The sequence below is a fragment of the Gadus macrocephalus genome, chromosome 5 (assembly GCF_031168955.1).
Source record: "Gadus macrocephalus chromosome 5, ASM3116895v1".
Taxonomy (NCBI): Eukaryota; Metazoa; Chordata; class Actinopteri; order Gadiformes; family Gadidae; genus Gadus; species Gadus macrocephalus.
Window position 1 is genome coordinate 24034 of NC_082386.1, and position 25142 is coordinate 49175.

General features: G+C 45.3%; 1 protein-coding gene, 1 long non-coding RNA gene and 1 other non-coding gene across 4 annotated transcripts; all 3 read right to left on the bottom strand.

Annotated features, from left to right (window-relative positions):
• Positions 1–235: 235 nt before the first annotated feature.
• On the bottom strand, positions 236–2433 carry LOC132457502 (uncharacterized). Its single transcript, XR_009525691.1, has 2 exons — positions 2181–2433; positions 236–1302 (listed from the first exon to the last, which is right to left on the bottom strand). It is a non-coding gene; the product is annotated as an uncharacterized LOC132457502 (long non-coding RNA).
• Positions 2434–4099: 1666 nt separating this feature from the next.
• Positions 4100–4219, bottom strand: LOC132458348 (5S ribosomal RNA). Its single transcript, XR_009525900.1, has one exon. It is a non-coding gene; the product is annotated as a 5S ribosomal RNA (ribosomal RNA).
• A 4236-nt stretch (positions 4220–8455) lies between these two features.
• LOC132457503 (uncharacterized) lies at positions 8456–13254 on the bottom strand. Of its 2 annotated transcripts, none has more exons than XM_060051754.1 (3): positions 11020–13254; positions 9167–9249; positions 8456–8920 (listed from the first exon to the last, which is right to left on the bottom strand). In XM_060051754.1, exons 1-3 carry the CDS (start codon positions 11558–11560, stop codon positions 8498–8500), a joined length of 1047 nt encoding a protein of 348 aa, XP_059907737.1. In that variant the 5' UTR covers positions 11561–13254; the 3' UTR covers positions 8456–8497. The 2 variants fall into 2 exon arrangements, with proteins under 2 accessions (XP_059907737.1, XP_059907736.1); XM_060051753.1 differs by having other exon boundaries at positions 8456–8906; positions 9153–9249.
• Between the last annotated feature and the right edge of the window lie 11888 nt (positions 13255–25142).

Sequence of the window (25142 nt, forward strand, 5' to 3'; positions counted from 1 at the left end):
TCTATTTCTGCGGAAATGTATCGATGCAGGTACATGCAGGGTGTAGGGATCCTGCTTCAGCAGCCATTTCTTGATATATTTTAGTGGAGGTACTGCACCCTCACTATGTTCGAGGGCCGTTCTTAGTTTATTGATGCCGCCGTAACCCCCTGGTCCGGAGGGATCATAATAAGTCTTATGCAGCCGTTTATCCATGTCGTATGCCTGCGACAAAAAACAAATACTGAAACAATGATCAGAGTAATCCATCCTTTTATTTAAAATGTCTGTCCGCTCAAAACAATGTTCAGATATAGTTTACAGGCAGATTTATTTTTCTGCACCATTTTACAAGACATCATTCGAGCAGTACTAATACACTCTGCGTATGAGGCATTATTCATCTTCAAGACATCCGACACAAAAGCACATATACACATTACATGACCGACAGTAAAACACTCCCCGTCGGAGAAATGGTTAAATATTTCAGCTAACATTAGATCAGTAGGCTTGTCATGCAAGAATTTCATGACCAAATCAGCATTATGATGGACAAACGTATCATTTTCTATGGCAGCATACATCAAAACGGCTAGTCTATCTGATACAGACTTGCTATCCGCATCATACGCATAAGAAAACAAAATCCCCATTATAAACGCCACCCGACAACAGGCTTTGGTTTGCCTAATGACAATGTAGGATGCCACATTTGTATGGCTTCATATATCAGAAGCAGATGTTCATCGGACACACCTTCGGTGGTCATTAAATCCAGTTTTTTGGTATCATAGGTATTGCATATTAAATCACATAGATAAGATTCAACCACACCATATATTTTTCCTGGGGACACAGTCAACCCTGTAGTCTTCTTTAAAACAGTTTCTAAAAGTAACAGGAAGGGGTGTCTGTCCAGCATAACACAAATGTCATGGTAGTGGGATTCGTAGTGATGATGTGTCGCTCCCTGCAGGCATGAATGGCGTCGTTGACTTGGGCAATCACATTGGCATCCCCAGCAGGCCGCTTGCTTCTGATGGCTGATGATGGCTACCACACAGAGCCCCGTGGTAAATCGCAGAACAGCCAGCGATGCAGGGTTTAAACTGATCTGTATTGATACAGGCCATCCGTCATCTCTCATAGCAGTGTCCACCTCCAGCTCACTGTCCTCTCCAATGTGTAGGAAGGACAGATTCAATCCGGCCAGATAGATGGCATACTCTTGAAGCCAGTGGGGTCCGGGTTGTACAGCCTTTAAATCAGCAGTCTCCATAGCCACACCCCCACTTTGCACATGTTCATCATTGACCTGTGCTGCATAGCGTATCAAAAATATACCATTAGAATATGAAAAAAAAAAATACATACACACAACACACACATATTAATATAAGGTATAGCCTATCAAAAACACATTTAAAAAGGAAAATAAAACACCCTTAATACTACTAGCATGTACCCCCACCTTCTTATACATTGCTGACATTTTCTATTGCTAGCATAACCCTAAACATACTCAAACACACCATGTACCCCCTCATCAAACCCAGGCGACTCAAACAGGCGCATTCGGTATTCATCATCAGTTGTGCTCCATGGTTCTTCATTCGTCTTAGCCATAGAATCAATCTCTGCAAAAATTCCACGTAGTGCAGACAAATCAACCCACTGCATGAAAAAGACATTATCAAAATAATCAGCAGCTTCTAAAACACTGGTGCGTAGAGGAGAGCTACCGATGCAATGCATATCATAGCACTGTGGTAGCTCGTCTGTATCAACACAGCGTCTGAAAAAAATGAACTCCTGTGGTCTCTTCGTATGATAGTTTGCATCCATGCGATGAATCCTCGATTCATACTGAAAGGTCCATTGGAATACATGGGTTCCCGCATGCCATGTACCCCGGACACCGTCTAGCATGGGGCATAAATTCTCCAAGAAAAAATTCCACTCGTGAACGTTCAACCGCCACTCTGTAGCACAATCTTTAACATTCAAAATAACACAGCCATCGACCCATGATATTACATACTCCAAGCCGTATTTGCCAACGTGGGTGAATGAATCCCCGGCACTCCGGTCTCTCAAGCCTAAAACAGGCCTCGTTCTTTTGAGTGGAGCATTAAGCAGTACCGCATCTCCATAACTATTGACATAGTTAGACACAGGCGTACTAAAGTCGGACATACCATCAGGCATCTGGTTTTCAATGTCCTCATTGCTCGACGCAGAGTCGTCCATGGCGGGAGAAGACAGTGGTGACGGGGTACAAGGGTCCCTATACAACCAAATAGCACTATCTGATCTGTGGGTTTCTTCTGATGAGCAGGCCATGTTGAATGAAAAGAACACTGCAGACAACTTGATGAATGCGGGGACCCTACAGCAGCCGTCGCCCCCTTTTTAAACTATGTTTATGACGCGTCATAAACCATAAACCGGAAGTGCCCCTGTGAATAGGGATACACCCCCTCCCCAACCGGAAGTGAGTTCAGATAGGAATTGGTACAGAGGGCATATAGTATGTATACTACTCACAAAGCCGCTGAGACCTACTCTTACTAAGGATAAATCACAGAGTGAACTAAGAGTGACGCGCCGTTGCTATGGATTACGTCAATTCTCGTGGACGAGTTTAGAAGCAGTCAGTACGGTGATTGGTTGTTCAGACGAGCCCACTGAATCACCGAAAAACAAGGAAATAGCCTAGGCTAGAAATGAATTCCTATTAAGTAGTTATAGTGCAGTTAGCAGAATACACGCATGATGACAATTTTGTGCAGACCACGATAATGACGTTGTAGCCTGCACGTTCAAGAGAGAGAGAAAGCAAACAATAAAAATACGTACAATTTAAAAGAAAATAAATGTTATGAACTACACAAGTGTTGACTGATTTGTGCCAAGGTGTTTACCTAAAATGTGTTTTCAAAGTGATCCCTAAATGCCTGTCCACTCATCATCATCATCATCGTCTGGCTGTGGAATGTTCCTCCGCTTGCAGAGGTTGTGTAGAATGGCACATACACAGTAATGACTGTGCTTGCCCTCTCTGGGGTGAGGCGTATTTCGCCGTGGAGGACATGAACCGACGTTTCATCTGCCCAATTCCTCTCTCCACAACATTTCGTGTATGTTTGTGTGCTCTAGTCTAGCATATATGGAAGAAATCAGTAAACAATAATAAATATGGATTCAACAAATAAAAGGCGTCAAAGAGCCAATACGATGTGTTTTACACGTAGGACTAAGCGTAATATGCGTAATCACTTACATGTTATACTTTAACTGTGCTCCCGGTTGTGGATTGAGGTAGGGTGTCTAGAGCCACGTCTTGCATGGATAGTCACTGTCTCCCAGCAAGTGACACCCAACTGGTAGGCCTACATCTCAAAAAGCTGCCTCAGACCGCTCTCCATTAAAATGCGCGAATCATGGGTAGCTGAAGATCCAGGCCACTTTGCAACAACATCCAGTAGGCTATTTTAAAATTTGCATCAAAAACAACCTGTGTGTTGATGGAATGCACTTTCTTCCTATTGACGAACACGTCCTCGTCTTTTGATGGCGCAATTATTTTTATGTGCGTCCCGTCAATAGCACCGACCACACCGGGCATACCTGCAATTGCCATGAAGTTGGCTTTGATCCTGTGTAATTGTTGTTGAATGTCCAAAGGAAAGTTTATGGCACGGCTGACTGATGGTTGCGATATTTTTAAATCGTCGGCATTGCAAAGTTGCATTTCCCCTGTTGCTAAATAACGTAGTGTGGCCAAACATTTTATTTCGGGACTAATCTGATTATTCCTGTTAGTCTGGGATGTTATTGCATTGCGATTAACTCCACAACAAGTTTAATACCCTAACATTTCGTCTCGCAGGCATTTACGATTCTTTGTGAATAGGTCTTACTGAGTTAGGAGTCCTCTTGAGGACTTTTAAGCTCTCCTAGACTTAGGTGCTACTTTTAGGCCTAAAATACTTTGTGAATTGCTCTTAGTGAAAAAGGTTAGGAGTCCTAAATCTAAGAGTGACACGCCCATTATTTTTAGGAGTTACTCCTAAATTCGCCAGTTAGGACCTACTTTTAGCCCTAAAATCCTTTGTGAATACGGCCCCTGGTCTTCCGAGGAGGTCTCCCATCCAAGTACTAACCAGGCCCGACCCTGCTTAGCTTCCGAGATCTGATGAGATCGGGGGTGTTTCAGGGTGGTATGGCCGTAAGCAAGAATTGTCGGGACCATATTAGCTTTTATACAGGAGGAGCACGTAAGGAGTGAGAGTTCTACCGTGACCAGAGACGGGACTTGTACAGAAACAATGATTAGATCCATAATGAATGATAGAAATTAATGAATGAATATGTTATTCCAGACTCAGTGTTCCATATTTGAACGCAATGCATTACACTGCTTGCGTTCTTTTGAAGAAACGCATCTTTTGAAGAAACGTAGCGTTGCAAAACCTGGGATGGTCTACAGTGGACCGCCCTCATTGCAGCTCTCTGCTGCTCCCTGCTAGCAGCGTCACTACACTGTCCACATGTTTCACAAATAGAGTTTAGAGAGACGTTGTCAGTGTCTGTATGTTGCTTAAATTCTCAATCAAAAATTATTTAACAAAAAAAAAGTTTGCAATTTATATTCAAATTCAGTATTTACAGTAATTTACAATCTTTTCCAGTCATAACTAAACAGACAGTATGACACACACAAGACATACCGATAGTGGATAATCACAAATGTATACAACAATCACATAGAGAGGTTAGTCCATACGCTTAGGAGGGCAGATACCAACCAACCCTAACCATACACAACAAACATGTGCGGCGGAGTAGTCTGCCAGGCCTTAACAAGCAAGAAAAAAAGTGCCCACACTACACACTAAATCCTAACATCCCTGATTCCGTTACCATGACTAAAGTGCTGTTCCTAACAAAATACTTGTGAAAATCCTCCCTCCTAAGCATGTGGACCAACCTTACATTCTTTTTAAAAGTTGCCACAAACAACTCCCATACCCGTATCACCCTCCCCTCATATTGCGCAATGTTCCTCCTACACACAATTGCATGACGGACAGTGCTCAACATGAAGTTCACCAAATTTACATTCATATCTTTCACCTTTAATAATAATAATAATAAATTTAATTTAGTGCCCTTTTCATCCGAAGATTTCAAAGGGCTACAGGTTAAAAGCAAAAATAAAAATAAAAAGGGGGTTTTAAAAACATCTAAGAGTGGGAGCCAAAGGTTTTTTTAAAAAGAAATGTTTTAAGACCTTTTTTAAAACAATCAGTGGATTGTGGTGCCCTCAAGGTGTTAGGGAGGGCATTCCACAGGCGTGGGGCGGCAACACTGAAGGCCCTATCTCCCATGGTCCTCAGTTTGGTTCTGGGTATGTGGAGGAGGTTAAAGTGAGTGGAGCGGAGGGAGCGTGTTGTGCTATGTATGTTGAGAAGTTCTTTGAGGTATGGGGGGGCATGTCCATGGATGCATTGGTGAGTGAGGACGGAAACCTTGTACTCAATCCGGGTGGAAACCGGAAGCCAGTGGAGTGAGTGGAGGATGGGGGTAATGTGCTCATGCTTGCGCACTCTCATCAGGATCCTAGCTGCAGAGTTTTGTACATATTGAAGCCTCTGCAGGCTCTTGCTTGGGATCCCGATGAGTAGGGCGTTACAGTAGTCCAGTCTGGAGGAGATAAAGGCATGAACTAGTTTTTCGGAGTCTGAGAGGGAGAGAATGGGGCGGAGTTTGGAAATGTTGCGGAGGTGATAGAAGGAGGTCTTGCAGAGGTGGTTGATATGGGATTCAAAAGTGAGCTGGGGGTCCATTTTTACACCAAGATTTGTTACTGTTGATGAGAGAGGGATATTTGAGCCAGAAAAGCTGATGCTGGTTATGGATGATGATTTGGTCTGGTGAGAGGTGCCGATCAGGATGGCTTCGGTTTTGGAGCTGTTGAGTTGTAGGAAATTGTGCTCCATCCATACCTTTATCTCCTCCAGGCACGTGGTGAGTTTTGATGGGGATGACGGTGATGTTGAAGGTGGGCTGCCAGCTGTGGCATTGACATAGAGCTGTGTGTCGTCGGCATAGCAATGAAATGAAAAACCGTGGCGGCTGATGACCTGACCAAGGGGGATGAGGTAGAGGATAAAGAGGATGGGGCCAAGGACTGAACCCTGGGGGACACCACAAGTGACTGTGTGTGGGTTCGATTTGGAGGGACCCAGGGAGATGCATTCTATCCGGTTTTTGAGGTATGACTGAAACCAACTGAGGGGAGTGCCAGTGAGTCCAGTGGTGAGGTGGAGGCGGTTTAGAATAATGTCATGGTCGACTGTGTCAAAAGCAGCAGAGAGATCCAGAAGGATGAGGAGGGAGGGGGAGCCAGCGTCGGATGACCTCAGGAGGTCGTTTGTAACTCTTACGAGTGCTGTTTCTGTGCTGTGGGCGGAGCGGAAACCGGACTGGAATTTTTCATAGAGGTTGTTTAGTTTGAGGTGGTTTTGAAGGTGGGTGGCAACTGCTTTCTCAAGTACTTTGGATATGAAGGGGAGATTGGAGATGGGCCTGTAGTGTGATAGGACTTTTGGGTCAAGGGTGTGTTTTTTGAGCAGCGGTCTGATTATGGTTTTCTTTAAGACGGGGGGAACGTGACCAGTGTGGAGAGAGTGATTTATAACAGAGGCGATCAGGGGACTTAAGACTGTGACATGGGTTTTTACCAGGGAGGTTGGGAGAGGGTCCAGGGCACAGGTGGAGGGTTTCATCTTCCTGATGATGTTCTGCACCTCTTCTGATGAAACCACAGGAAAGCAGTTTAGGGGTTGTTTCTGATGGCGTCAGAGTAAAAAAGTGACCTTGCCTCTTTAAGGGACTTTGAATACTGTAGTTGGTGCTCCCGGTAGATTTGATTGTGAACAGTGAGGCCAGATGTTTTGTATCGCCGCTCAAGGACTCGCCCTGCTGCCTTCATCTTCCGCAGCCCATCTGAAAACCAGGGAGCTGGGCGGGTGAAGGTGACTGCTCTGGTTTTAACAGGTGCATGGTGATCCAGGAGGCTACTCAGATGGCTGTTGTAGTAGTCCACTGCTTCGTCGGCTGATGAGAAAAGTGTGGAGAGATGCTGACAGGTGTTCTTGGTTAATGTTTTTGAGATTTCTAAAACTGATATTTCGTCTAGGCTTGGAGAGGCTGGATGAGGATGGCAACTCCATAGAAATTATCTTGTGGTCAGAGACACCAAGGTCATACACCTGCAGGTTTGTGAGAGGGGCAGAGTTTGTGATGACCAGGTCCAAAGTGTGCCCCCTGGTGTGTGTGGGGACATCAACAAGTTGCTTTAAATTAAAGCAGTCCAATAGCTGAAGAAATTCAGCAGCAAAGCGGCAGGAGGGGGTATCGACGTGGATGTTCATATCACCTAAAATGATAACGTCGGCAGAGAATGTGCAGAAAGTTGTGAGAAGATTTGACATCTCAGGGATGAAAGATGTGTTCGGTTTTGGTGGTCGGTAAATAAGGAGGAACAGCACAGAGGAAGGGGGCTTACATTTAAAAGCAAGGCATTCAAATGAAGAGAGTTCAGGCAGGGGCTGCAGAGATAACTCCAGATCACTGCGATGGATGACTGACAGGCCGCCACCACGACCTGTACTGCGGGCTTTCTGGAGGTAGCTATATCCTGGGGGACAGCTCATTTAAGGAGGAGAAAGTATCTGGTTGGTGCCAGGTCTCTGTGATGCACATAAAATCCAGACATTTATCCAGTATATGATCATGTATTAGGCAGGATTTGTTGCTGATTGATTGGGCATTAAAAAGTTCAATTTTGCTGCTGGATGAAACAACACATCTTGGCAGTGGACGTAGCAGACTAGAGTCCACTCCACGTTTTCCATCCAATTCCCTGAGAGGTGTTGCCATGGAGATGCCCAAACTACTTATCCAGTAGGAGACAATGCTCTGATGACGTATGTGAGGTGCGACAAGTCGCGTGACTGACCAGTGAGCCGGGATGGCAGGACTTTTCGGTAGGTTGAGGAACTTTCTTCGGGAGCCTCTGTGGATATAGCGCCGACGGCGGAGAAGTCCAAGTTGTTTAATCACTGTAATGTCCGGTGGAGTGAAGACATTTTTGAGATTCATCAGCTGGTTGACGGAGTAACTCAACATAGTGGTGCCGGCGGCAACGGGGGGAAAAGTACACTGCAGGTAGTGTGCTAGCAGCAACAGGTAGGCAACCGCTAGATTTGAAAAGGTCTACTGGTCGGACGCGGATAGTAAAATAGTTTAAAAAGGTTAAAAAGATTAAAAAAAAACAATTTAAAAACAAAACAAAACAATGTTGTTTTGGCTCGACTGGAGAAGCGGCGAAACAGAGAGCGCCAGCGTCCTCCCCAACGAGTACAGCACCGCACTTTCCAACCACAGCAAACAACAACAATTTCATTCCCAACCTTGATCCCACAGTGTACACTCAACAAATCCTTCACCTTCTCAAAAAAGACAAACAACATTGAACATTCAATGAAATAATTATCACAGGTCTCATCCACCGCTTTACAAACATTGCAGACTCTACCCACATTCCTATTAATTTGGTGCAAAACAACATTCGTGAAAACCCTATTGTGCCTGATCTTAAAAACCTTCCCCACACCTTCTCTGACGCTGGCTTCTTCATCCCACCACCCATCAAATCCATATACACACTTTTTGTACTGACATCCTCAAACTTAACTCTCTTACCTCCCCTCTCCACCCCCAACTCGAACATCCTGTTCTCCTCGCCCATCCCTCCCTGTCCTAACAGTAGTGTCATCCACCCTGTACCAATACTTTCCCTTACTCTTCTATACATCCCAACAATCACAGCCTCCCTCACGTCTCTATTAACCCTCCTTACATCCCTTATGATAATGTCTTTCAGGGCCTTCTGCTGTATGCGAACATTGCACATGCTAAACAGCACCTTATTTTTAACTGTTTTGTTTAACTAAACACTGCTCTTTGTACAGATTTTTTGTAGTTTAGTTTATTTATCTACTTTTATTTGAAGTATATTTTGTGTCTAGGGAACTTGCAAATTAAGAATTTCATTGCCCAGTGTAAACTATGTTTCCATTGTGTATATGACAATAAACGATCTTGTATCTTGTATGATCACCTGTTCCGCCTTAAAAACGCTTCCACCCTCCAACATTAAATGCTTGACCTGTTTCATACCGGCTTTCTCAAAATGTTTACTGACCAGTAGGGCTGGGCGATATATCGAATATATGCGATGTATCGCGAGATGTTCTCCGGGGGATGTATAAAATGCCCCTATCGCGAACATCGAATATAAATTGGCACGCAATGTTTCTTTTTGCCGCCGCCGGCATACTCGTTGTGCTTTCACGCGACGGGCGACAAGATCTCATACAAAGTGAACGTAGAGACGCGTATCTGCCAATCAGCGTTCAACAGCGTGGCCACTGAGTGAATGTGTAACGTAACATGTGTAACGTAACAGCCAACCAGCGTTCAACCGTCAAACTCGGTGCAGTGCAGTCCGGGGTGAACTGCAGCACGGAGGAGAAAGTGATTGTTGCCGTTTGCGACTCCCGGAGCTCTATATATAATAATATATAATATAATATAATTGTTTATATAATATCACGGCCAAAAGCTCTGTGCGCCTCCTGATGGCCGTAGCGTGGGGAGCTCTCATAGGGATTGGGCTTTGTTGGGAAAAACGGTCTGTCTAGTTACTGGACCAGATGAAATGAGACGGAGAGGTAATAAAGTCTATCGGCACGAGGACCTTGGATTTATTAAGTAAAGTGGCAACGGTTATACAGAGTCATAAAGCGTGAGAGATCGAATATGTCTAAGTCCCTAATCAGCGCTGATGGTTCGTCTGGAGCTTCGCCTCCGTGGAAGGTCTGCTTCAGAAGAAGGTGAAGAGTCCCTGTGTGATGCAGTCTTATGCTGTATCCTCCTCTCGATGAGGTGTGTGCGTTTGAGGTGTGTGCGGTTCTGTGTGTTTTGGCTCCCAGGCCCTGAGAGAGCTTCGTAACGGGGAGAGTTCCTCGTGTCTCCGGTGTGATAAATTAAAACGGGGAGTGCCCCCCCTGAAATGTCTCGTGTGTGATAATTTAATGTGGCTCTCAGGCCCCTGGTGTGGGCAGAGGTATCTCTTGGTTCCTCCTAACGGGGAAGAGCTCTCAAAATGTCTCTTGTGTGATAAATTAATGTGGCTCTCCCGTTCTGGAGATGATACTGGTGCATTGTCTGAGTGTCCACCATCTGCCTGGGAAATGGGGCCTTCGGCTCTGGCCTTGACCTGACTATATTATCATGTTTGTGTTATGTGTTCGTTGGGTTTAGAGCAAGAGTCGACTATATATTAATGTGCCTGCCAAGTGATGTGCTCATCAGGTTATTTTTCCCAACAGCTTCTCGGGGTTTGTTTAACGCACAGCGTTCCCTTCTCTCGCTATTTCCGGTGGCTCTCAAAACACACTTAATCCCCCCGCCCATTGCGAGTCCACGAGATTCTCATGGACGCGCGTGTGTGACGTAGTCTGGAAGGCGCGCTGCTGTAGGTGTGTGTACCTCCGACCGGTGAGTGAGAACAGCCAGAGAGAGAAAAAAGGATGGAAACTGAGGATTTGGTTTCGAAAAAGAATAGCACTGGATCCTTCGTCTGGCAGTGTATATATAATAATTATTATGCAAATAGTTAATAAATAATTAACGGTTTGAATAAATGCTGTGTTGGTAAATCTAACTTGCTGTGATTTTCTTTTTCTTATGTGCAAGTTCTAAATTGTTCCAATAGAAAGCACTGATGAGTTTAAACAATATGTTGTTTCATGTAATCTACATGCAGACTTATGTTTCAGTAATACTAGAATTATTACTGACGTAACATTATGCCAGACATGGTTGAATCGAGCATTTATGATGTGCTCTAGAGGAGATTCAAAATATATCGAGATATTCATTTTGGCCCATATCGCCCAGCCCTACTGACCAGTATTCTGTTATTGTGAAGTATTTTTGGGTTCTGAAAGCTTGGCTGATTCAGAACCTCGGCTCTGTCCAAATAGTCCTCAAAAAAACCCATCCAACAATACTCCTCCTTACCAAATAAATATTTCTTAATTGTTTTCACTCGTAACGCCCTTTTCTTCACCTCCACATCTATCAATTTCAGTCCTCCATCCTCATCCCCATTCGTCAAGGCCTTATGCGCAATTTTGGCCGGTTTCCCATCCCACAAAAAAATTTTAACAGCCCCATTCAAATCCTTTACTACCCACAATGGTAGATCCAGGGTGCTCAGCACATGATTCACCCGTGACATCATCAAGCAATTCACCACAATCACCTTGCCCCTCAGTCTCATCTTCCTCATCTTCCATAAATTCAAATTCTGCTTCACTTTATTCAGAACCCCTGTCCACGTGACATCCCTTGCCTCATTTTCATCCTCACCCACATTCACACCTAATACCTTTATCATCCCCTTAGAAACAGTCAGCGGAATGTCACACTCGCTCATATCCACTGCCCTACACAAAGGATCTCTGACTTTTCCAGGTTAATCTTTGCCCCCGATGCACTCCCATATATTCCCAATAACTCAATTACCCTTTTCACACTGGCCAAATTCCTAACTGTAATGCTTGTGTCATCTGCGTATTGATGGATTAAACTCCTACCTCCTCCCGGGATATTGATGCCTTGTATGTGCTGATCCTTTTTTAGCATGGTGGCTAATGGTTCAGCCGTTATACTGTATAATAATGCAGATAACGGACAACCCTGCCTAACTGACCTCTCTAATCTAAAACTATCCGTCAATACCCCGTTACACTTAACCCTACTCTTTGCATTACTATACAATAATCTAATCCACTTCACTAACCTATCCCCAAAACCAAATCTCTCTAGCGCCCTAAACATAAACTCATGTTCTACCCTATCAAAAGCTTTGTTAAAATCTACACTCAAAACTACACCTCCCTCTTCTTTCATATGCCTCACTACATCCCTAACTGACCCTATCGTGTCCGCTATATCTCTCCCTGGAATACTGTAAGTTTGTGTTGATGACACTATGGTCCCTACTACCGACTTAATCCGATTAGCTAAAGTTTTGGCCAGTACCTTATAGTCAGTGTTCAACAGACTCAACCCTCTGTAATTCCCTAACTGCAATTTACTACCCTTATTCTTGTACAGTACCGCTATTAACCCCATCGACATCGACTTACTAACCGTCCCTAACCTTTCCATTTCCCAATATACCTTTAATAAAATCGGGCATTACAACTCACTAAAGCACTTGTAAAACTCTGCCGGCAATCCATCAGAGCCAGGACTCTTGTTATTGGACAGGCTGCTGACGGCCGCCATCACCTCCGACTCTACTAACTCACACTCACATACTCCCCTATCACTATCCGATAACGCATGCTCAACCATCCCTAATATCTTGTCCACACTATCCTTATCTACATAGCCTTTGCTAAATAAATCACTGTAAAACCCCTGCACTCTCTCCAACACCCCCACAAAATCACTTACCACTTCCCCTCTCTCACCCTCTATCTGAGCTATGTATGTTCTACCCTGTTTCCTTTTTTCCAGCCCCAAAAAGAAAGACGTACATTTCTCCCCATCCACCGCATACTGCGCCCGACTCCTAACTATCGCCCCTTTACATCTCTCCCTTTCATAAGATTCTAATTCCCCTTTAATGCCTATGTAGTCAGCTAAGTCCCTATTCACATCGTCATCTAACCTCCTCAATTCCTCAGCCATTCGCTCTCTCAATACACATTCCGTCCTCTTTACTTGACCCTGCTTTTTACAATATTTTATGCTCAACATTTTCACCTTTATCTTCACACATTCCCACCACTCACACACGCCTGCATCATACCCCACACAATTCATTTGCTCCTTAACACACCCTCTCACCATCTCAATATACTCGCTCTCTTCCAACACACTTGTATTCAAACACCAAACTCCCCCCCCTGTCCCTCTACTTCTGTCACCCATCTGAAAGATTATTTCTGCATGATCACTATAACCAGTGAATTTATACTGTACACTGCTCAAAGTATCAGCGATGTCCAGCCGTGCTAAACATAAATCGATCCTACTTTGCTTTAGCACCCCATTCACTATCTGCCTCCTAGAAAATTCCCTCTTGGCAGCATTTCTAATGTTAAGTATTTTAAGAAGCTGCATTACCCTCACATAACCACTAGGAAGCAGGACCAAACATAGAAGCCGTAAATACTATACATAGTGTTACGGTGAAACACTTCACCATCACATAATTAAAGGGACAACAGAATTGAGTTTTAAAGCAAAAATGTAATTTATTTAGCAAGGCAAACAAACAAGGAGTAACGAATGTCAAAGGGTATATGTTTAAGTGCGAGATAGAGGTTGTGGGTGAGTGGATGCAGTGAATGTGTCTGTATGTTAGAAATGAGACTATAGCTAATAAGAGTGAGGATGAGGGGAAAGAGTTAAAGACAAAGAACAAATAGGGAAATGCCAATTGGCCCAATCAAGGCCGTATGGGCCAGACCATTAGTAGGGGGGGGGGGGGAACATTCTTCACCTAAAGCTACATTACTATACTGCCCCCTACCGGGACGGAAGACTAACTTCCACCAGCCCAATCTAATATATATATACACAAACACACAATATAATAATAATAATAATAATAGCTCCAATGCGAGACAGTGAGAAGGGGGAGGATTTCACCTTCTCACAGTCATGGATGGCACGGAAATATTCAGCACCCTTTTCGGTGTCAAAACGTGTGAACCAAGGCAAGGACCGTGTTCCCTCACATATTGTCATCCCAGGCCACTACCTCCTTGCAATAGGCGAAACTGCCTCCACACCCCAGTCCGCAAGCTTCTTGAGAATCTCCTCAGCCGTAATGTTGAATTGAATTGAATTGAAAAAGTTTTTATTTCAAACAAGTAAATAATAATAAAAAATAATAATAATAAACAATCAAATAAATGAAACAAGTGGACAGTTACAATAAAGTAATGTTTACACACAATGAAAACCACAAAAGAAGAAACTGTCTTACACTTGCTTTACCTGTTCGAAAAGGGGTGAGAAGAAGAAAACTTATTTAATCTCACCCCTTCTTCCTAATTTATTTATCTATAATGATTAGCTTCCTTATATAATAATCATCAAAAAATAATTGTATCTATACATTAGTTTACAATATGATACAATTCATTACTACCTGCGTATTTATCTAATAATATTGTCAAGTTATCTTTTAATAATATCTAATTAAACATTCAATATTCTAAAGTGATTGTCCAATATATACATACATGAAAACATATACACTATGTTAGACACCTTCTTCATCCCTGTACCTTGTAAAAATCAATTCTTTGTATTTTATTTTAAACTGATTAATGTTTGGACATTCCTTGATCTCCCCACTCAAACTGTTCCACAGTCTTACACCACATATTGAAATACAAAACATTTTCCTGGTCGTATGGACGCTGTTCACTTTGAAATTTAATTTTCCCCTTAAATTATAACCCCCCTCACGATCACTGAATAATTTTTGTATGTTTAAGGGTAATATGTTGATTTTAGCCTTAAACATTATCTGTGTGGTTTGAAATTCCACCAGATCTGTGAATTTTAATAATTTTGACCGTATGAATAGTGGGTTAGTGTGATCCAGATATCTCACATTGTGAATAATACGAATGGCTTTTTTTTGGAGAATAGTAAGTGAATGTAATGAAGTTTTGTACGTGTTGCCCCAGACTTCCGTACAGTAATTGAGGTATGGTAAGACTAGTGAACAGTAGAGAATACGGAGTGATTTTTGATCTAGAACCAATTTTACTTTGTTTAATACATAAATGCTTCTTGATAGTTTTGATTGTACGTGTGTAATGTGTGATTTCCAACTGAATCGTTCGTCGATTATAATCCCAAGAAATTTATTTTCGTAAACTCTTTCAATTTCAACTCCATTTATATTTATATGTATTTCTGTGTTTTTTCTGCAGTTACCAAATAACATTAATTTTGTTTTGCTTAAGTTTAATGATAGTTTGTTTATCAAACCATGTATTTATTTTGCTCATTTCCTTAGTGATGATTTTTTCTAGTTGTTTTAAATTCTCCCCAGAACAGAAAATATTAGTTTCATCAGCAAACAAAACCAACCTCAAGACATTTGAAACATTACAAATATCATTAATATACAATATGAACAGTTTAAGACCCAACACTGACCCCTGAGGGACGCCACAAGCAATGTCCAAACATGTTGAAGAACAATTCCCCAACTTCACAAACTCCTGTCTTTTGCTCAAATAGCTTTTAACCCAATCCAATACTATCCCCCTTATTCCATACCTTTCCAATTTATCAAATAAAATGTCATGATTGATTGTATCGAAAGCTTTTCTGATATCAATAAATACCCCTACTGCATATTTTTTCTGTTCAATGGCGTTTGTTATTTCCTCAACTGATTCTATTACTGCAAGTGATGTTGATCTGTTGGTTCTGAATCCATATTGACTGTCATTAATAAATTTGTGCTTTTCTAAGAATGTATCTAGTCTATTGTTGAAGATTTTTTCTAATATTTTTGAGAACTGTGGAAGTAGCGAGACTGGTCTGTAGTTTGTGAAGTGATGCTTGTTCCCAGTTTTGTACAGTGGTATAACTTGCTGTTTTCATTTTGTTTGGAAATTTACCAGTTTGAAATGATAAATTACAGATAAACGTCAATGGTTTTGAAATCCCCTCAATGACTTTCTTGACCAATGTCATGTCGAGGTCATTAAGATCAGTAGACTTTTTGTTTTTAAATTTTGTAACAATATTCAATATTTCTTTCTCCTCTACTGCTTTGAGAAACATTGAGTAGGGATTTCTCTCCAATAATGTACTATAATCTTCACCAGATGTCCCTGGATCAGGAATTTTTTCTGCCAGTTCAGGTCCAACATTTACAAAGAATTGATTAAAACTGTTAGCTACGTTTTTGCCTAGGGCTATTTCTTATTTGCCTAGGGCTATTTCTTATAATACTGTTTAGTATATTCCATATTCCTTTAATATTGTTCTTGTTATCATTTAATATTTTCTTATAGTATTCTTTCTTGCTTGTTCTTATAATATTAATTTATTTATTTTTATATATTTTATATTTATTCTCTGCATCTTTAGTTCTGTGTCTTAGGAAATCTCTGTAAAGTGTGTTTTTCTTTTTACAGGCATTTCGTAATCCCTTTGTGATCCATGGACATTTGGTATATTTTAGTTGTATAATGTATTCTTGAATTGGACAGTTTTTTATCATATAATGACCTAAATATTCGTAGAAAATTTTCGTATGCACAGTCAATGTCATTTGCTTGGTGTATTATTTCCCAGTTCTGAGCCACTAAGTCGTTTTTTAGGGCGTTGATGGATTCTTCTGACTTTACTCGTTTGTAATCTGTTTGTTTATCTAGCTTATTCTTGTAATTGCAGTCATAGATTGTAAAGACTGGCAAGTGGTCACTAATATCATTAATCAATAATCCACTTATTGTGTTGTTTTCAATGTACACCGGTAGACTCATGAAGGACACCACCATCTCATCTGATGTCAAGTCTTTTGCGATAACGCTGGTCCCCCTTATCTTAAAACCATCCAACAATCGCCGCTTCCCGTTGGGGTGATTCATCGTCACTTCATATTTATTCAATGAGAGGTAGCTACATCCCAACACCAATCCACACACACTCTGCATCGCCCTTAACATCTCCATCATCGGGATCTTCTCCTCTCCCACCAGCTCCACAGCCACAGACAACTCCCTGCTGTAGCTCGGGCCACCATTCGCAACCTTGTCTTCCTTCTCTCTCGCTGCTCTCTCCGGAGTCAGCGGTCTCCCTCCCAGCACGTCCTCCGATGTCCCCTTCGCCATACAACCACCATCCGTCGCCGCACCAGGAGCCGTGTTCCGTTCCATGTTGTCTTCCATTTCAGTTGTCAAAACCGTGTGAGCCATCGAAAAAAAACGAACTAAAGTGTACTAATACTCCCACAAACAGCAAGCTGTCGGGGGAATGAACAACTAGACAAAAACTAACCAAAAAAACACCGTCCACCTCTCACCACTCGAGCACACCAAACACTTCCTCAATGGGCGTATCACTTCCTCAATAGGCGTGTTCAGGGGGGTATGGCCGTAAGCAATTATTGCGGGGTCCGTACTAGCTTTTATACAGGAGGAGCACACAAGGAGTGAGAGCGCTGCCTTGGCCAGAGACGGGACTTGTACAGAAACAATGATTAGATCCATAATGAATGAAAGAATTGAATGAATGAATACATTATTCCAGACACAGAGTTCCATATTTGCACAATGCATTACACTGCTTGGGCGTCATCGTTTGCGTGATCTTTTGAAGAAACGTAGCGTTCTATGTCGCATAGGCTTCGCCTTTTAAGGCTATCGCTATTGGGTTATCCCTAGGCGTGAGCCGTAGCACTGAAATATTTATAATCCCCACGCACCAACAGCATGGGCCTCAACAACGTCCGCAGTTCGCAAATATAGTCGGGCGCCGGCAGATGTTCTGCTCCCATTTTCTTCAGGACGATCCTGTAGCATACTGAAGTAAATAAATAGATATTATGGACTCGAAGACGATCCGCATCTGCACGGGTTACATCTTGCCGTATGGCGGTCATGAGGTGTGCGAGGGCTGCCTTGGGCATGAACATCGCCGCTCTGTCTGTGTCGGCATTGTGCGGCGCTGCCGTCGGATGACGGACAGCGCAAAGCCGACCCTGCCGCCGCCATTGCTGAATGGGCCGACGACGTCTCCCCCGGCCTCCCCTCTCCGAATGGAGAGGCCCGGGGCAGCAGCATTGCCCGTCTCTGCCGCCACCTCACTTCCAGTGGTTGGAGCTTTGGTGGCAGAGCTAGCAGGCATTATCGCCAGGGCAGCCGCAAACCTTGGATTTGCGGTGCCCATGCCTCACGCCCGGACCAGCTGCATGGCATCTGGGGGCTCGAGGCCGCGACACGCCCCGCCCGTTTCGACCCGATCTGGCCGAAGTTTCCCGCCATCAGACCGTACTTCAGTGGGGCTGCGGCGGAGCCCGGGAAGCTCGTGGTCCCGGTGAAAACATTTATCCAGGTCACGAAGACGGAGGGTCTGACAGACCGGGGTTACAGGGCGGTACCGCCGCTGGATCCCGCTCTGTGTGCTGTCTTTGGAGTGAAGCCGGGGCTTAGCGACCGCTGCCCCACTCCCGCTGCTTTTAAAAAGGCGACCTCGCCCTGCTTACCAGGTCCGCCCAACTCCATCGCAGGCTGCGGCGAGTGGCCAGCAAAGGCCTCGGGCAGCGGGCTCATGGGCCGATGTCCCGCCCCACGAGCGCCGGCTATTACGGGGCGAGGGAGAAACGTGTGACAGCGAGATGCGTTCGCTCACAGACCATGGCCAAACACACTCCTGTACACTATCCCGCCCGTCCCCCTGATTCCCCAAGTCTTGGACCGAGTCCAAGAGGAGCGGCTGCATATGATTCTCATAGCACCGCAACGCACGAGTGCACCGTGGTTTCCCTGCCTCCAGCGTCTGCTCTCGGGGCCGCCGAAGGAACTCCCTTGTCGGCGGGACGCTCTCTCAAAGGCAGGGGGAGCAATCATAGATTACTCAGAGATCGGCCAGCGCTTGTGGGCCTGGCCGCTGAACGTGATCTCACCCATCTCTTGTGCCCCGTACGCGCGCTTGCCTGTTATGTGAAGCGCACGGAGGCTCTGCGCAAATTTCAACAGTTATTTGTGCATTACAGAAAACATTCCCAGGGCCTCCCCCTGACGAAACAACGGCTGTCACATTGGCTGTGTGATGCTATCACACAGGCTTATGTGTCACCGGGGGCAGAGCTGCCTGAGACTATCAGAGCTCACTCGACCAGAGGAATATCGTCCTCTGTTGCTCTGCAAAGAGGGATGCCTATGGAGGATATCTGCACAGCAGCCTCCTGGGCTTCCCCATGCTCTTTTATTAGGTTTTACCTAAGAGACATGTCGCGCCTCTCTATGACGCACTCAGTTATAGGTCCTTTGTCAGAGTGAGTGTGATTGTGTGACTATTCCCCTCGCATATTAGACAATGTGAGGAGGAGTCAAATATTCATGCTGAGAGCTCTTATCAGACACATTGGAGCTGCTCGTTGATGACGTGCCGTTAGACGCATGACGTATGTTATGCTACGTCTGACACATGATACTAGCGCGTATGTAGCTGTGTTTCTGGTAATGATCGGGACCAATGAGGCATAGACTATATCGTGCTTCGCCCTTTAACTCAATAGTGATAGCCTTAAAAGGCGAAGCCTATACGACATAGAACGTTAGTTACGTATTGTAACTCTAGATTCTATGAGTATAGGCGCAGCCTTTTAAGTGTCGGCCTCATTGTTCTTTAAATAGCTGAAGAAAAGCTGTTTATTGGGAACAGAACGTCCGCCGGCGCCCGCCTATATCTGCGAAATGCGGACGTCGTTGAGGCCCACGCTGTTGGTGGGGGGGGATTACAAATTTTTCAGTGCTACGGCTCACACCTAGGGATAACCCAATAGCGATAGCCTTAAAATGCTGCGCCTATACTCATAGAATCTAGAGTTACAATACGTAACTATCGTTTCACTGAGACAGTGGAAGAAGGGGGGAGAGGAGGAGGGGATTCACGAAGGGGGATAGAAGGAGGGAGGGGAGAGGGGGGTGTTGGATTAACGAGGAGGAGGAGGGTGCGGAGGGAGGGTGGTGGTGTGGGGGTTTCACTGAGACAGTGGGAGAAGGGGGGGGAGGAGATTACGAGGAGGGTGCGGAGAGAGGGGGGGGTAGAGGTGGGGGGAGGGGTCCTCGGGTGTAAGGGGCCTGGAGTAAGGGAGGTGGGGTCTTTACGAGCGAAAGGGGTCAGGGGGGGAACTCGTACCTTAATTATTCATCGTCTTTAATAACAAAATACCAACAGACTTGAATGTAAAATGTAAGCATGCATTCCAGGGTGGTATCAGCGGATCGGCAGAAAAGATAGTATCCACTCCAAACGTCCGCTATTGAGCTACTGCTTAGGAACACAGACCGTGCCGGCCTTAGGAAAGGTTAGAAGAATGGGAGAAGTGAAAGATAGTAAGGATTGGAACTCTCGTTAATATACTATTTTGGCCCGATCTACACAGAGACCAATAGTGGAGGACACCTCGCACCCAGTACCAAGAACAATCGTTAACGAGTACTCGGGGGGGGTCAAAGTGGAGGCTTTGAAATGCAGAGGGCAAGGTGTATTTATGAGGAAGGGGGGAGGGAGGGCCTATTTCCAGACAGACAGACAGACACACACATACACCAAGAGTATTTACAAATACCTCCACATGTATACATAAATATTATTCTCCCAAAGATGTCGAATGCTATACGTGTCAAAGGGTAGAATGTCGAGCGGTCTTAGGATCAGCACAAAAAGGCAGTGGTGAAGCAAAATTACTTTTATTTCCATTTTCTTCTCACATAACAGAGCATATGCAGAGAGCACATGGCCTAGCTTCCGCCTTCTAGCTCCCCCCCTCGGGACTGACACGCCTCCCTTATATCAGCTGACCCGAGATTGGTACATACCAATCCCTCAAATATCGGCGGGGGTGTTTACATATCAATCAACTAAATATGCATCAAAACTGGTCAAAACAAACGTATCTTCAATGAATTAAACTACAACACCTTAGTTATTATTCGTGCGTGCTAGGGCTGTAACGATACACAAATTCACGATTCGGTTTGTATCACGATTTTTGACCCACGGTTCGATACATCCCACGATTCTTTTAAATTTAAAAAGCATTTTATTTAAACAACACTTAAATACCAATTATCTTAATGTAACATTTAATAACAAATAATTTGGAACACTGAACAGATTTGAACCGAAATAATACTATTAAAGTATAGCTAAATTAATAAAGAAATAACCAAAGATTGCAGTTGGAGGATGCTTTTTGCTGGTAGGCATAATAGGGCCCCTTTAACTGTTTGGTTGGTTTATTCAAATATCCTTATTAGCGCTTCTTATTAGGCTATGTAGCTTAAATAATGACATAATCAGGCCGTATAGAATGCAACATGTTTAATAGCCTAACTTTCAATAGATGAGGAAAAACATGAACGTCGCAATAACGAGGCATAGTGTTACGAGTAGCATATGTGTGTGCGGGAGAATGGCAGTGTGCGTATGCGTGTGTGAGTGACGTCAGCGAGTGAGTGGACGAGCGAGGAGAGCGAGCGGTAGCGCGTGTGTCTAGTGAAGAAGCGAACGGTAGAATAAAGTACCCATCCTGTCAATAATCGGTGGCCGCTTCATTCCGACCTATAAGCAGACAAACTGCCAGTCAAATCACACAAGACAATAGAGACAGGATCACGCAGGCAATTTTTTTCGCGCTTGGCCAACTCTGGATAAATGTCGTTCATATCGCATATGAGGACTTCAACGGCTGTGGAGAAATGCAATCCTCCGTAGCCACAGAGAGCTGTGATCACAGAGAGGGCATCTCGTCACATATTTACGGCATCGATAGGAGGGGGCGCTGTCAGCAGACTATTATTTAGACAAATTATTAGCAAATTTCAATCGGACAATTTGACCGAAGAGTTAGAAAGGGCATATCGCGCTTCTGCCTTCTCACACCGCGAGACAGGATCGTGGCTTTGAGTATCGCGATTTTCGGTTTGATACGCGTATCGTTACAGCCCTAGTGCGTGCATACCCGCCACTACTTACAAAGTATATGTTCAAACAAAGATCATTGATTTTGCGGAGACGCAACGGCGTCAAACGCGCACGCCCCGCACCATATAGCTGTCCCCAGTCGGGCGCGCGCTTCCTAGAAGCCGCATATGGGGCGCCGTTTGTAAAAACTCTGTTACAATTTTTTAGCTGATATATTTTCAACATTTAGCTCACTTTCCTCACATTTAGCGCATTTTCCTCACATTTGAGAGAAATTCGTGTAAAACAACATGTTATATTTAATTGTCAACAATATGTTCAAATGTACAAAATCCATGTTAGAAATTATATCTAAATGTTATATCTAAATCTAAATGTTAAATATAAATATAAATGTTAAATATAAATCAAAATGTTAAATTTATATCTAAATGTTAAATATAAATCTCATCATCTCATCATCTCATTTTCTTCCGCTTATCCGGGGTCGGGTCGCGGGGGGAGCAGCTCAAGCAGGGGGCCCCAGACTTCCCTTTCCCGGGCCACATTGACCAACTCTGACGGGGGGATCCCGAGGCGTTCCCAGGCCAGTGTTGAGATATAATCTCTCCACCTAGTCCTGGGTCTTCCCCGAGGTCTCCTCCCCACTGGACGTGCCTGAAACACCTCCCAAGGAAGGCGCCCAGTGGGCATCCTTACCAGATGCCCGAACCACCTCAGCTGACTCCTTTCTAAGTAAAGAAGCAGCGGCTCTAATCCGAGTTCCTCACGGATGGCTGAGCTTCTCACCCTATCCCTAAGGGAGACGCCAACCACCCTTCTGAGAAAACTCATCTCGGCCGCTTGTACCCGCGATCTCGTCCTTTCGGTCATCACCCAGCCCTCATGACCATAGGTGAGGATAGGAACGAAGATCGACCGGTAGATCGAGAGCTTTGCCTTGTGGCTCAGCTCTCTTTTCGTTACAACGGTGCGGTAAAGCGAACGCAATACCGCCCCCGCTGCTCCGATTCTCCGGCCAATCTCACGTTCCATAGTACCCTCACTCGCGAAACAGACCCCGAGGTACTTGAACTCCTTCACTTGGGCTAAGGACACATTTCCTACCCGGAGTAAGCAATCCATCGGTTTCCTGCTAAGAGTCATGGCCTCAGATTTAGCGGTGCTGATCCTCATCCCAGCCGCTTCACACTCGGCCGCCAGCCGATCCAGTGAGTGCTGAAGGTCACAGGCCGATGATCCCATGAGGACCACATCATCTGCAAAAAGCAGTGACGAGATCCTCAGACCACCGAACTGCAACCCCTCCCCACCACGACTACGCCTCGATATCCTGTCCATGTATATCACAAACAGGATTGGTGACAAGGCCCAGCCCTGGCGGAGCCCAGCACCCACCGAGAACGAAACTGATTGGCTGCCGAGGACGCGAACACAGCTCTCGCTTTGGGAGTACAGGGATTGGATGGCCCTGAGGATAGACCCCCTTATCCCATACTCCCGCAGCACCTCCCACAGTTTCTCCCGGGGGACCCGGTCATACGCCTTCTCCAGATCCACAAAACACATGTAGACCGGATGGGCATACTCCCAGGCCCCCTCCAAGATCCTTGCGAGAGTGAAGAGCTGGTCCGTAGTTCCACGTCCGGGGCGAAAACCGCATTGTTCCTCCTTTCCAGCACCTTGGAGTAGACTTTACCAGGGAGGCTGAGAAGTGTGATACCCCGGTAATTGGCACACACTCTCTGGTCCCCCTTTTTGAACAGGGGAACCACCACCCCGGTTTGCCACTCCTTTGGCACTGTACCCGACTCCCACGCGATGTTGAATAGGCGTGTCAACCATGACAGCCCCTCAACACCCAGAGCCTTTAGCATTTCTGGCTGGATCTCATCAATCCCTGGGGCTTTGCCACTGCGGAGATGTTTGACTACCTCAGTGACCTCCACCAGGGAAATTGACGACGAAACACCATCAACCTCGAGCTCTGCCTCCAACATAGAGGGCGTGTTATTCGGATTCAGGAGTTCCTCAAAGTGTTCCTTCCAACGTCCGACGACCTCCTCAGTTGAGGTCAACAGAGTCCCATCCTTACTGTACACAGCTTGGACGGTTCCCCGTTTCCCCCTCCTGAGGTGCCGGATAGTCTTCCAGAAACACTTTGGTGCCGACCGAAAGTCCTTCTCCATGGCCTCTCCGAACTTCTCCCACACCCGCTGCTTAGCCTCCGACACGGCAGCAGCTGCAGCCCTTCGGGCCTGTCGGTACCCTGCAACCGAGTCAGGAGTCCTCCAGGATATCATATCCCGGAAGGCCTCCTTCTTCAATCGGACGGCTTCCCTGACCACCGGTGTCCACCACGGTGTCCGAGGGTTACCGCCCCTTGAGGAGCCTAAGACCCTGAGGCCACAGCTAGCCACCGCAGCTTCAGCAATGGAGGCTTTGAACACCGCCCACTCCGGCTCAATGCCCCCAACCTCCACAGGAATGCTGTGGAGGAATGCTGTGGAAAACTCCGCCGGAGGTGTGAGTTGAAGATACCTAGGACGGGGGCCTCCTCCAGACGTTCCCAGTTCACCCGCACTACGCGTTTGGGCTTACCAGGTCTATCCGGAAATTTCCCCCATTCCCTGATCCAACTCACAACCAGATGGTGGTCGGTTGACAGTTCCGCCCCTCTCTTTACCCGAGTGTCCAAAACATGCGGCCTCAGATCAGATGACACGATCACAAAATCGATCATTGATCTTCGGCCTAGGGTACTCTGGTACCAGGTACACTTATGAGCACCCTTATGTTCGAACATGGTGTTTGTTATGGATAATCCATGACTAGCACAGAAGTCCAATAACAAACGACCGCTCGGGTTTAGATCAGGGAGGCCGTTCCTCCCCACCACGCCTCTCCAGGTGTCTCCATCGTTGCCCACGTGGGCGTTGAAGTCACCCAGCAGAACTACGGAGTCCCCTACTGGAGCCCCATACAGGACTCCATTCAGGGTCTCCAAGAAGGCCAAGTACTCTGAGCTGCTGTTTGGTGCATACGCACAAACAACAGTCAGAGTTTTCCCCCCTACAACCCTTAGGCGCAGGGAGGCGACCCTCTCGTCTACCGGGGTAAACTCCAACACCGCGGCGCTCAGCCGGGAATTTATGAGTATCCCCACACCCGCCCGGCGCCTCACGCCCTTGGCAACTCCGGAGAAGAATAGAGTCCAACCCTTATCCAGGAGTACGGTACCAGAGCTGAGACTGTGCGTGGAGGTAAGCCCCACCAGATCTAACTGGTAGCGCTCCACCTCCCTCACA

Coding starts and splice junctions, on each gene's coding strand:
- LOC132457503 (XM_060051754.1), bottom strand. CDS start 11,560: ATGAGCGAGTGTGACATTCCGCTGACTGTTTCTAAGGGGATGATAAAG. Junction 9,250..11,019: donor CAGAATACTGGTCAGTAGGG/CTGGGCGATATG, acceptor TGGTCAGTAAAC/ATTTTGAGAAAGCCGGTATG. Junction 8,921..9,166: donor AGGCGGAACAGGTGATCATA/CAAGATACAAGA, acceptor GACATTATCATA/AGGGATGTAAGGAGGGTTAA.